Source organism: Talpa occidentalis, unplaced genomic scaffold (assembly GCF_014898055.3).
Source record: "Talpa occidentalis isolate TD23 unplaced genomic scaffold, MPIMG_talOcc4v2.1 talOcc4.7, whole genome shotgun sequence".
Lineage (NCBI taxonomy): Eukaryota > Metazoa > Chordata > Mammalia > Eulipotyphla > Talpidae > Talpa > Talpa occidentalis.
The window spans coordinates 39728874-39741454 of NW_023605083.1; the positions used below are offsets into that span (position 1 = coordinate 39728874).

General features: G+C 59.1%; 1 protein-coding gene across 1 annotated transcript in view; it reads right to left on the reverse strand.

Moving 5' to 3' along the window:
• Positions 1-4280: 4280 nt before the first annotated feature.
• The window catches only part of TTLL11 (tubulin tyrosine ligase like 11), a 197085-nt gene continuing 188784 nt past the window's right edge, over positions 4281-12581 (reverse strand). Inside the window, exon 9 of the mRNA XM_037494722.2 lies at positions 4281-5165. Coding sequence (XP_037350619.2) covers positions 4894-5165 — 272 coding nt within the window. The 3' untranslated portion in view covers positions 4281-4893. The remainder of the gene's footprint in view (positions 5166-12581) is intronic.

Consider the following 12581-nt stretch of genomic DNA (forward strand, 5'->3'; position numbering starts at 1 on the left):
ACATCCCTGACGGCGAGGTGGGTTTGGGTGAATGCACCCCGTGGGAGGATCAGCCGGGAGCAGCCCGCCCGCCCCCAAGCCCAGTGGGAGGTCTCCCATCCCTGAGCTTGGGGAGGATGTCCAGCGTTTCAAGCCCGATTCTCAAGGAGAGGGTCAAGGAGTCAGAGGCCTTTATCGAGAAATGAATGTCAACCTCAGCTGTTTTGGTGTCCTTCTCTGCCAATCCCTGGGCTGGTTCCAGGTGACAGAGGAAACACAGGAACCACTTTCACCCTGTGACATTTCAATAGGTGAGGAAAACAGGGAAGGGTAGAGGGAGAGGCGCTGACAGTCCCTGCTTCCTTGGTCTTGAGGGATTAGAACATTCTAGAAGGAACCTTGACGCTTTGCAGGAAAACAGAAGCCCGTCTGGAAATACCCCAGCACTGCAGCAGCACCTTGGGGCACGTTCCTATCTGTTACGCTTTCCGCTTCTCGTCAGCTGCTGCCCGAGATCAAGTAAGGACGGACCTGTAACCCCGTGTGGAGAGGCTGTGTCCCTCCTGGGCAGCTCAGTGAGAGCAGAGCGGGAGGGAGAGCCCCCAGTTCAGCCTCCATCACCCCCAGTACTGACAGAGTCACGCCCCCCAGATGTGTGTTTCTACGTGAAACGGGGTCAAGCCGTCTCCCGTCGGGCCGCCGGAGCTTCGAGGCAGCGGGAGGGTGGATGTGGTGCCCGAAAGGGGCATGAGGTTCGGAGCTGGGGTTCAAACAGCCAGGTCACTGCACCTGCCAGGTATCAGTCACCCCCATCTGTGAAGAGAGTGGGTGAGAAGCCTTAACCTTTGCAGGGCTGCCAGAAGGGAAAGACAGTTGGTTCTAGAAGGGCAAGGAATGCCCCTGAAATCCACGCCCCCCCCAACGCCACCCCGCTCTCCCCCACTCTCTATATTCCCATCTGCATCCTCTGGCCCACCCGGCCCCACACCCTCCCGGGCTGCCTGAGGCCCGAAGAGACAGGCTGAGGAGCCTGGGGAGAACGAGGCACCCCACGGGCACTGGGCTCCAGGCGAGGGTCACCCAGCGTGGAGGACCCAGGCCCAGACCCGCACGAGGGGCGCGGAGGCCTCTGGGGGGGGAGTCCTTGTCTGCGTGGGGGCGGTGCCGCAGGCCGGGACAGGACCGGCCGCCGGGACATGGCGGCGCTCAGCACATCGCCTCGGCCAGGCTCGGACATCCATGGGCATCGCGGGCGCAGGGGAGACGGAGCGTGGTGGCCAGGGCTCCCGCCAGGGCCGCGGAACATTCCTATTATTTTACTGGCAGCTGCCGGGCTCTGCGGGTGCCCCAAGGGCCAGTGAACCCAGCCCCTGCCTGCGCTGAAGGGGTCAGCGAGGCGGGAGCAGCGGCGCGCTGTGCGGACGAGTGTGGCCATGAGGGAACTTGCCGGGTTCGCAAGGTGAGCCCTTCACTGGTGTGGGGGTTGCAGTGGGGACGTTTGAGCTGGATCTGCACAGGCAGGTGAGTTCGCCTGGGGGGAGGGAGGGGGTCACCCAGCAAGGACAGCCGGGCGGGAGAGCCCGGGAGGACAGGGGTGGAGCACAGGCCGAGGGCAGGCGAGGATGGTGAGGGCTGAGCTAGAGCGAGAGAGGACAGGGCCCAGTGGAGAGAGGACAGGGCCCAGTGGAGAGAGGACAGAGCCCAGCGGAGAGAGGACAGAGCCCAGTGGAGAGAGGACAGGGCCCAGTGGAGAGAGGACAGAGCCCAGTGGAGAGAGGACAGGGCCCAGTGGAGAGAGGACAGGGCCCAGCGGAGAGAGGACAGAGCCCAGTGGAGAGAGGACAGGGCCCAGTGGAGAGAGGACAGAGCCCAGTGGAGAGAGGACAGGGCCCAGTGGAGAGAGGACAGAGCCCAGTGGGGGGCAGGAGGCGTGTTGGGGGAAGGAGGTGCCCCTCCGGGAGCACTGTCTCTGTACGCGGGCCGCCGGGGCAGGGGCGGGGGGTGAGCATCAGCCCTTCTAACAGCTGGACCCGGAGCACCTCCCGCGCCTCTGCTGTGGCCCCTTTCTGGCCAGGCCGTGGGCGCGACGCTCCTGGCAGGCTCAGTAGACAGGCCAGCGTGGAAGGGAAGGGAGCTGTTGGTGCCCCAGAGGGGGCCAGGCCGGCAGCCCCCATTGACGTACGCACCCCACGCTGAGATGGGCTGAAGGCCAGTTTCTCACCCACGCATCGAGCCGGCTCTAGGTGCCGGCCCTTCAGGGCTCGGCTGGGGAAGTGAGAGGGTCGGTGTGGCTGGACTGTGTAGGTGGGGGCGTCACAGGAGGGGGGGAAGGGCAGGAGGAGGGGGCAGAAGGGTCGGGCTGGATCCCTCCCCGGAATGGGCCCATCTGGCAGGCAAAACACAGGCACCCCGCTCCCTGGCCCGTCCCCTCTTCCCAGGCGAGGAAACCTCCTCTTCTGTTCTCACTTCGGTCACACCCTGCACAGGAGCGAGCAGCCATAAGGTGGGGGTGAACACCGCAGGGCAGCCCCAGGCTCGGGGAGGAGGGAGGTCTTCAAGCATCCAAGATGGCCGGCCTCGAGTTCTTCCTGGTCGCCAGCACTGGGAGAAAGGAGCCTGGCCTGCCCTTCCTGGCCTGGCGTGAGCTTGTGAAGCGCAGCTTCCTTCCCCTGGTACTCACGGCCCAGCCCCCCCAGCCCTGGCAGCCCAGCCGGCCCAGGGTAACGCTTGAGGCAAGGAGAGGCCCCAGCGGAGCCTCCACTGTCTCATCTCCAGGAGCGACGCAGCTGAAACTCAACTGCTACCCCCACCCCAGGTCAGCGGGTGTGGGTGACTCCAGGCGGGACGTGGCGTCCCACAGGGCAGCGAGCGCTCTCTAGTCATCAGCGCCAGGCACCGGGGTCAGAGCTGAGACTCGCCGCTCCTGGTGGCTGACGAGTTGCGGGGATGCGTTTGCGTGGCTCTTCCGCCGTGAAATCACTGGCTCTGGCAAAGGGGCTGATCTGGGCGAGCAGGCGCAGGGTCCTCCAACTCTGCCCCTCGCGGTGGCCCGTCTAGCAGGGTGCGCTGCCCTGGCCCGCGGCCTGGTGGCATGGCGGGGGGGCGGGGGCAGCGGCCCTGTCAGAGCCGATCCACGCTCGCCTGGGGACGCAGACTGAGTCAGTCAACAGACCTGCTGGCCCCGGGCAGACCCTGCACGTGGCCTCTCAGGCTTTGGTCTCCTCCCAGGCGCCTGCACACTCCCTGCTGCTGCACCCGAGCCTGGGCTGGTCCCCGCGGGAGGCGCTGGGGGCCCATTGGGCTCCTCTCCCATTTTAAACTTGTCTTGCTCACCACAGGGATGATAAAGGTGTTACAAGGTCTCCTGCGCCAAGGGCTGGGGGGCTGCTGGGGCCCCGGGGCTGGGGAAGGAGCAGGAAGAGGCGGCAGTGAGGCAGGCCTTGCAGGGAGCCATCCTGCACACCGGCCTCCCTTTCAGAGTGAGCTTGGGCCTGGCGGGGTGAACAGAGGGCCCTGTGCTAAGACGCCTCACGACAGGGAGGCCCGGAGTGAACAACCTCTTTGGGCTTAAAAATACTCCCGGGAGGGCGAATCCACGGCATTCATCCGCACAGAGGTGCCCTGAGCGTGGACCTGCCTGCTCTGTGTGGGACCACGAGTCACCTGCTCCCTGGGTTTGGATCAGGAGGCAGGGAAGGTATTAGAAGGAAGAAGACAAGAGGAGAGGCAGGAAGCGCAGGAGAAAGAGTATCTGGAACACTGTCCTGCCTCCCACCTCCCTCCCCTCGAGCTCCTTCTGGGAGGGCCTTCTGGGCTGACCTGGGGCCAGGCTCTGTGCTCTGCCCTCAAAGCCCTTTCATGCTCCTCGCTCTTCTGCCAGGATCGTTCAGGGGGACCCTCTGGGAAGAGGGCCACTCTCATCCTCAAGTCCAACAACACCCGAGAGACTAGGCTTTGCAAGGACAGTCTCCACCTGCCTGTTGTGGATGAGCCCTGGACCCCAGCTTGCCCCGTTGCCGTTTTCCGAAGTGCCAGCTCTGGCTGTCTCTGAGGCGTCCCCTAAGAGAAGGGGCTGTCTCGGGACACGGAGGGAGACAAGGAAAGGCGGCCTGTCCTCCAGCCCTGTCTGCTTCCTCCCCTGGAAAGCACCTCCCCCCGCCCCCCCCCCCAGGCTGGACGCTCAGGGGCCCATGGCAGTGGTTGCTGTGACCCTGCTGGCCATGCAGCGAGCCCCTACTCGGGGGGTCTCTAATCAGAGGCCACAAGACTGTGGCACGCTCACTTTGGGGTCAAGGTCAAACAAAATCCAACAAAAGGATCTGGGAGGTGCCTGCCGGCTCGGAGATGCTGGGAGCCGTAGGTAGTTACGTCTTAATTATTTCTTAATAACAAACCAAACGTTGCAGCAACAGGCAAGCTAATGAAACAAATGAGGCTAATCTGTTAACTACACCCGTGTAGCACATGATCGGGACGGGAGAGTCGGGGATGCCGACGTGATTTTCGCGGGCGGCGCGGTAGGAAATCAACATGATGCACTCGGGCTTGGAGCAGAGTCCTCCTGAGTCCCTCGCTCCCGCAGCCCTCAGTCCTGGGATGGTGGGTGCCACGTGCCCCAAATGCAACAGTGTTACCCCAGTGCTTGCTTTCTGTGAGTCCGGAATAGAAGCTGCCTCCTGCCACTTCGGATGTCATGCGTCCGCTGATGGCTCGCCAGCAGGAGGGCCACCCAGAGGCGACAGGCGCAGGGGGAGGGCGGGCGGGATCAGCCGGCCTTTCCAAGCAGGACACCTCGGGGATGAGCAGCATCCCCAGGGGCGTTTCCGGCAACCTGCCCTCTCTCCCCAGGTAGGGGCCCGGGGCCTCCCTCCGGCCCTAAGGGCTCCCTCTTCTTCCCAGAGGACAGAGTGGCCCTCAGGACGCAGGGTGTCTGGAGTGGGAGAGCTTGGGGGTGCTGTTGGTGCAGGGTGGGGCGTTTCCCTGGGCCTCCTGGGGTGTGGTACTGGGGGGCAGGCGGCCGCTCAACGTGCCACTCCGGGGGCACACCAGCCGCTTCTCGTCCAGCAGGGACAGGTGGTATTCACACAGGTCGATCAGCGAGGCCACCTGCTTGTGGAGGGGCAGCATCTTGAACTTCTTCTGTGCCAGGTAGAAGAAAGCCTCCACGAAGGCCTGCAGGCACATCCCTGTGGACAGAGACAGCAGTGAGCGTGAGCAGTGAGTGACCAAGGCTCCCACACACTCCGGGGGAGGCTGGGTTCCAGCCCCGGGTCCCCTGCCCACTGTGCCCCTTCTGGAAACTAAACAGGGTCACCCCCAGCGCCGCCTCCATGTGCTCTGGGCATTTGCAGGTTCACAGCTTTAATTAACCCCGTTTTACAGATGCAGAAATGAATCCCAGGAAGTGGAGACACCTGGGCAAAGTCATGGGGTGGAAAGTGGGGAGTGGGGACTTGAACCTAGCCCAGGCTTTATTCCTCAGACCCGCTGTTGAGTGAGTTCCCACGAGCCAGCCCTGGCTTCCATGAGAAAGGGGCCTCCCTGGTGGCGCAAGGGGTTAGGATGCAGCCTGGGAAGCCATCCTGCGGGAAGCAACCCACATGGTGCAGCAGACCTCTCCTGGCTCGCCCGCTGCTCCCCTCAGAGTGTATTTCAGTCAGTCTGCCTGCTCTGCTCCCCACTCTGTCTCTGGTGATTCCTCTCACCCCCCCGCATCTCTGGCCTGCACCCCAGCTCTTGTATGCATAAATAAATAAATCTTTGGGGGAAAAAAAGGGAGATGTTTACACGGTCAGCCGAGCCTGCGCTGACGTTCTCTACCTCCCGGAGGGGCGGGCGGCGGGGGCGTGCGCATTTGCCAAGGCTCCTCAGTCTGCACCTTCAGATTTGTGATTTTGCTGCGTATAAATTTTGCCTCCAAAAAAGTCAACTTGGAGGTCTTAAAAGTTGTCATCACCGCAATGAAGAAGGTGTGTAACTGTATGGTTGTGTGGCGATCCTTTGGCAATAGAGGCAAATGTTGACTCATCCCACTGTACACCAGAAAGCAACATGCCCTCCGTCAACTCTCTCTCAATTCAAAGCAAGTGAAAGTAAACCTGATTCCTTCCACCAGCCCAAAACCATTTGGAAGGTGGTGACAGCCTCCCTGGGAAGCTCCTCCGGGCTTTGCTGCTGCTTAAGTGCTGACTCATCGGGGGCTGGAGGGCTGGAGCACCTGCTTAGTAAAAACTACCCAGGCCCAGAGTAGATCCGCCCCCACTGCAGGCTGCTCACACTTCTTTGTAGCACCTCTGGCCTCTCGTTCAGTGTTTGCGTGGCACTTTTGACACTATCTTCCCTGCTAGAGAGTGAGCCTCTGCTCACCCCTGCACCCCAAGAGCCCTGACAGGATTTAGGGCTCGGTCAGAATGTAAGTCACCGTCCTCATCAAGCTGGCAGTGTTTTGTAAAGTTTTTTTTATAAAGAAGCGACCGCATTTACATCCTAGCTCTAACCTGTCCAGGACCGTGATCAACAGCTCATGGTTGCCGCGCTCTGTCCACACCCCCCTTCCAGCTTTGATGTGCGGGCTCCGCCATCTTAGGAAAATGCAGAATCAGGGATGGGGCTGGAGACGCTGCCTTCAGCTCCCCTTTTGCCCCCCACGCCCCTCACCACTGAGTTGCTGGTCTTTAGGGCACACTGAGCACCAAGGTGGAGCACCTTTTACTCAACAAAAATTCCTTATGCCCCTCAGCTGGAGGCAGAATGTGATGAGAGCTCTAATGCGCAGAAAAAATACAAGGACTTTTTTGAGCACGGGGGAGGGGAGAGAAGACATGGTTGAATGGCCTGGAAGAAGACATTCTGAAGTGTTTAAGGTGGGAGACTTGGCTTTCTATTTGCTTGTCTACATTTCCTGACTTCTACAGTAAACCTGTGCGCCATTTAAGAAGATGCAATGGGAAATTCCGGAGGGTACAAAGAGGCAGTGCCGGGCCAGCTTTTAATTCAGAACTCTTTGCTGCTATTTGAATTCGAAGCCATGTGCATGCGTTTTTTTAATACACTGCAAACTTTCTGCATCTACGTTCTCCTTTGATAAAAAGTTCATATATACACACATATATGTGGAAGGAATAGGCCTCACTAATGACTCTTGCGTGAGTCACCCACGCCACGCAGGACGGCGATTCTTACCGCTCCCATCGCACAGAAGAGAAAAGCGAGGCCCAGAGAGACGCAATACCTTGCCCGGGGCTCCACGCTGGTCCTTGGCCCGTCCCGATGGGACTCCAAGCCAGGTCCCGGGCACTCCTGTTTCTGTACCCTGTTCCTGGGAGCCCACCCTTAGCATCCCTACCAAGGCTCTCAGGGCGGGGGCGGGGGGCAGTGGGTGGCGTAAGTTTTCAGTTGAGGAGGACAGACAGGCTTTGATGGAAATGCACAGAACCTGCAAGAAACAAGGACGTCCACTACTGGGGGACCTGGAGGGTTGAGGAGATAAAAGGGGCGGTGGCGAAGGGGGCATTTGAGTTGGGTCTTGAAGGATGGGCAGGCCTTTGACGGGCAGAGATGAGCTGGGCTGGCAGGCCGGGCCAGGAGCAGGGACAAGCAAGGCGGGAGGAGCCCGGCGATACTCCAGGTGCCTGCAACAGGACTCTGGGAGCCCCAGCTGGGCTAGACTCTAGAGAGGACCAGAAGACCAGAGGACATGCGCGGGGAGCCACTGTGGGTGGTTTGGGGGGTGAGGGGGTGGAGGTGGAGAACTGGAGGGACCAAGCACATGCCAGCTAACCTACATTATGTCAGGAGCAGGGCTGGGGTCCCCACCGGAGCTCAGGGGAGCTCGGGTGAAGGAGGACCCCCACCTGGCTGGTGTCTCCAGCCTTTCCCAGGTCCTGCACAGTCGAATTGTTCTGTCCTCATCCTTCTCCTTCCTGCTTATTTATTATAAGAGACAGCAGGAGACTGAGAAAGCGCAGTCAGGTTCACACTCTGCCCCCGAGTCCTTGCAGGCCGACCTCGCAGCCACTCTGTTCCCATGAAGATGTTTCCACTTAGTCATAACAACAATAGCCAAAGCGCTTTGTATGTATTTTGCTTAAAATTTCATCATAACCATGTTTGTACGTTGCCAGGCAGCCTTCGTCATGTGATTTTAATGGTTGCATACTATTCTACCAAGTCTGGCCTTGCACGCACGCCCCCCCCCCCCCACCACACTGAGACGAGCTGCATTTTCCACTATTACTGAGAACAGCATGATAAACACTTCATAACCACTGCTTTTATTTTTGATGGTTTGATTTCCTTACAGGGGCATCCTCAGAATCTGATTTGTTTTTTTTTAAATGTCAGGTTGGCTCGGTAACTAATTTCATATTCAACATTTTTTAAATGTCATCGAGGCGCCAGATGGACAAAGCTCCTGAATGGCAGTTCACAGACAGACATCAGCAAGCGAGAGAACAAACACCCGTTCCCAACTTCGCTCACCCGTTCACCCAGCCATGCGGAATAACCACCCACCGACAAACTAGCAAAAACGTGGAACGGCGATAAGCGCGAGGTAACGGCGAAACGGCAACAGGCTTTAGAAGAGCAATTTGGCTCAAGTTTTAAGAGCCACTTAAGTGTTTCAAAACACTCTTTCCGAAGGAAAACACACCGGTATTCCTTGCCAATTTATTTACAGTACAGCGGGGAGGGGCCGGGGTGGGGGAGGCGAGAGGGGGGCGTGGTGGAGCGCTCACGGGGCTGTCTCCTTCTTTCTGTATTTTCCAAATAAAGATGTAATAGCTGTTGTCTACATGATTTAAAACCCACCCCAGCCCGGCTTCCAGGGCGCCTTGTTCGGCGACACTTGCCTCCGCCCCCCCCCAGGTGGGGGTGCTCGCCCTTCCTGGGGCTTCCTCTTGTTTCCCGCCACAGATTGGGCTCAATCCATGGTCACGGATTTAGCGGGACACTGGGTTCCTGGAGTCAGGGACGGTGTCCCAGTCTCGTCCCAGCGCCCGGCCCGGCCCGGCCCGCACAGGCCCCAGCACAGATCCCTGAGTGCACTCGAGGGGCTGCGGGTCTGTGAACGCAGATCGTAGGTCGCGCGATGTGGGTACGTTACTCCCATTTACAGCCGGGCACAACGAGGCGAGCCGAGGGCGAAGGGAAAGACCAGCTGAGACGGCTCTCAGATGACCGCAGACGTGAGCCGGGACCATCTGTCCCGGAGGGCTCGCTGAACAGAGCCTTTGGGCCCTGTGCCCTCCCCGCCTCCCCGAGGACTCACACTTCTGACACCGTCCCAGGCGGCGTGAGGCTGCTGGCCCAGGCACCCCATGTGCAGAAGCCGACTCCCCGCCCCCACTGCCGAGTCTAGTCAGCCCACACTTTGCTCTGAACACCCATCTACCCATCTCCTTAAAAGGGCCTCTTTGCAAAAGGATCTGCCCCTGAACTTGGAGAAGTCTGGCTTTGGGCCAGGAACGCCTGAGCTGAAGGGGGCGCGCAAGCGCAATGTCGATTTTCAAGGGCTAACGTCGGAGCTGAAAAGCCATGACATGGTTCCACGGTTGTGTCGAGTCCTGCTGTGGTTCCTGAGAAACGCACAGCCCTGGTGTCGCTCAACCTTAACTGCTTGGGCTCGTTGGCCCCTCTAAAGAGCTGCCTCCCCTCTCTCTGGGAAAGAAGTTAGGCCAGCAGCCCAGGCCACAGAGGGTCTCGTAGACTGTGGTGGTGGTCGGGCTTTGGACTTCATGCTGGGCAAGACAGGCGGCCGCTGGGGAGTTGGGAAGGTTGGCGATCCTGTGGTTGCTGTGTGGAGACCAGCAGGCGGGGGCGCAAGGGGAAGCAAGCCTACTGCACTAGTCCGAGCGAGAGCTGAGCGCTGCTTGGGCCAGGATGGTAGCGGAGGCGGTGAGGGTATCGGGATTCTAGAGTCTGGAGTCTTCATGAATCTAAATTGGTATTAAAATAGTCTGGGGACACACCAGAAATGCAGGTTCTAGCACCCAGCCCCAGAAGACTCTATATATTGGCCATGAGACCTCAGAAACGGCATCTGTAACTGCTGCACCCTCGGGGGTTCTGCACCCAGGGATCAGGGACTTTTAGGAGGAACGTGTCCATTTGGTCATCTGTATGGGCTCCCAGGGAGGCAGTGGGTGAAGACGTCAAGAGCTTGGTCTTTGAGAAACCCAGTCCGGGGCTAGCCCCGCCACGGGCAGTCAAGAGCTTTGGGGTGCCAGCACAGTTTTTCTTCTGAAATCCCTCTGCCCACCCCTCCCCACTTCTGATCCGCTTGGGCTGCCATGACCAGGGTGGTTTAAGCAACAGAAATGTGTTTTCTCTCAGCTCCGGAGGCTGGAAGGTCAAGACCTGTCTTGCAGACGGCAGTCCTCTGGCTGCGTCCTCCAGTGGCAGGGGGAGGCTGGGGAGGCTCTCTGGCATCTCTTCTTATGAGGAACTAGTCCTACAGGATGGGGGCCCCACCCTGATGACCCCAACTAACCTCAGTGACTTCTTTAGAGGCCCCATCTCCAAATGCAGTTATGTTGGGCTCCAGGGTTTCAACATGAATCTTGGGGGGGCACATTTCAGTTCACAGCACCCTGGAATAGGAGCTTCTGCTGGGCCACAGCCAGCAGTCGGGGACCTCTTCTACGCCTACCCAAGTTTCTGAGATTATCTGAACGATTCAGGAAAAACAGAAGAAATCCCGCCCCTCTCCCTGTCCCCCACCAGCCCCCTAGAAGCCGCTCGCAGTCTGGCATCGCGTGGGTAGCGTTGTTATAGTGACCTGCGACTGCGCGAGTAATGAGCCACCCGTGGTGACATTCACCGGGCGCTTTCCACCCTCAAGGCGGGGGACTGGGGGTTTCACCTGTGTCGTGTAACTTAATCCTGCAGAAAACATACAAAGTCAGGATAGCCCTATTTTATATTCAAGAGACACCCCCAAAGTCACAGTTGCTAGGTGGCAGATCGAAGGGCCATCCTGGCGCCTTCTTCACTCTGATGCTGTGCTGAGAGCCTTCAAAGAGAAGGCCAAGCAGGGGTGCTTCATCATTTAGAAGAAAGGAGCCACCTCCTTCAAGCCAGCGGGGGTGCCGCCTCGCCCCTCCAAGGGCGACAGCAAGAAGCTGCAGTCAGGTGCCACCGTCTCTGCAACCAGGTTTTCCCCGCCTGCTGCCCAGGCCGCCGATGAGCCATGAGTGTCCTTTCAAACTTCACTGGGGTGTCCCTGGAGAAGGCAGCCCCAGAGTCATTCTGGTCACGGCCACGACACGCGTGTCACCGGGACGGCACTTGGCTTTTGGGGGGCGGCCCCTGACAGACCACGGCCTCCTTCTGTCAATTGGTGGGTGAGGGTGGGCCTGCGGGCTCCTCCCAGCCCCGAGTCCTCTCCTCTGCACTCCTGGGGAAGGGGGCCCACATGCAGGACTTAATGGAAGGCTGGCAGCGGCTCTCCGCTAATCCCATCACCCATTCTGGGCTGAAGGATGGAAACAGGAACAAAACCCCGGGTGTCCAGAGCACGCGCCAGGTCACAAAGGAGATCTGCTTTCTCCCTGGTCCTCGGAGCACTCTTGACAGGATTCCCCACTCGCCGTCGAGGGTCCCGGGCCCAGGGAAGAGGCAGCATTAAACCCATGGCTCGCTGACTCTCAGGCCCGCGTTCTCTCCCCCACGCCACGTTTTCTCTTAACATCTGACATTTATGATCTTACAGTTTACAGAGCACATTTGCATAGATGATATAATTAAATAAATTAAATCCAAATCATGGTCGACAGCCAGGGATGTTGCCCCAGACGGAACGTGAGGTCGACAGACAGATGTAGTTCCCGCTCGCAGATGCCTGCACGTCCTTGCCAGTCACTCTGTGTCAAGGTTCTGGAACGCTGGGCCACGACAGCGACATCTCTCTCCCCAGCCTTTAAATCTCTTATTGCTCACCTAGAAGAGATGCTTCTGTCTCGTTGTGGGATTCTAAACGCGTACGTGTGCGCGCTTTCTGCTTGGAATTGTTGGGAGGACATAAAGCTGAGTGATCTTGACGAGAATTAGCTGCGTGACTCCCATGTGACAGCGGAATGTTCCCCACACGGGCCATAAGGGAAGCCGCACCAGCTCCGGGATGGTTCATCACTGGGAGCCACACTCTCCATTCTTAGGTGCCTTGCAGCCTGGCACCCTGTCTGCAGCTGCAGGACCCCCAGACATCACCACCGTCGGTCCAGATCTTGAAGGACCCCACGCACAGAGCTCAGACCTGGGCAATTCCCAGTGGGCACCTGGCTCCGTGGGGTGTGATGGGCCCCAGGGGTGCTGCTGCTCCGGGCAAGACGCTGCCCTTCACTAGCGTCCAGTCTCTACCAGGTCAGTTCACCTCTCAGGCTCTGAGTTTCTCGTCTGCAGAGTGACCTTCACAAGGAACCCCCAGAAAAAGCCCCATACAGTACTTAAAATAGAGCAGGGCCTGCATCTCCTGGGATCACCCCACTCTGAGTCTCTGCCTAGAGTCATCAACAGGGTTCACTTTCTTCGGTTAGTGTAGATAGAAGATTGATTGCTTTTTTCCATATCAGACCAGCATGAGGAGGCAGGGAGTCTGCACC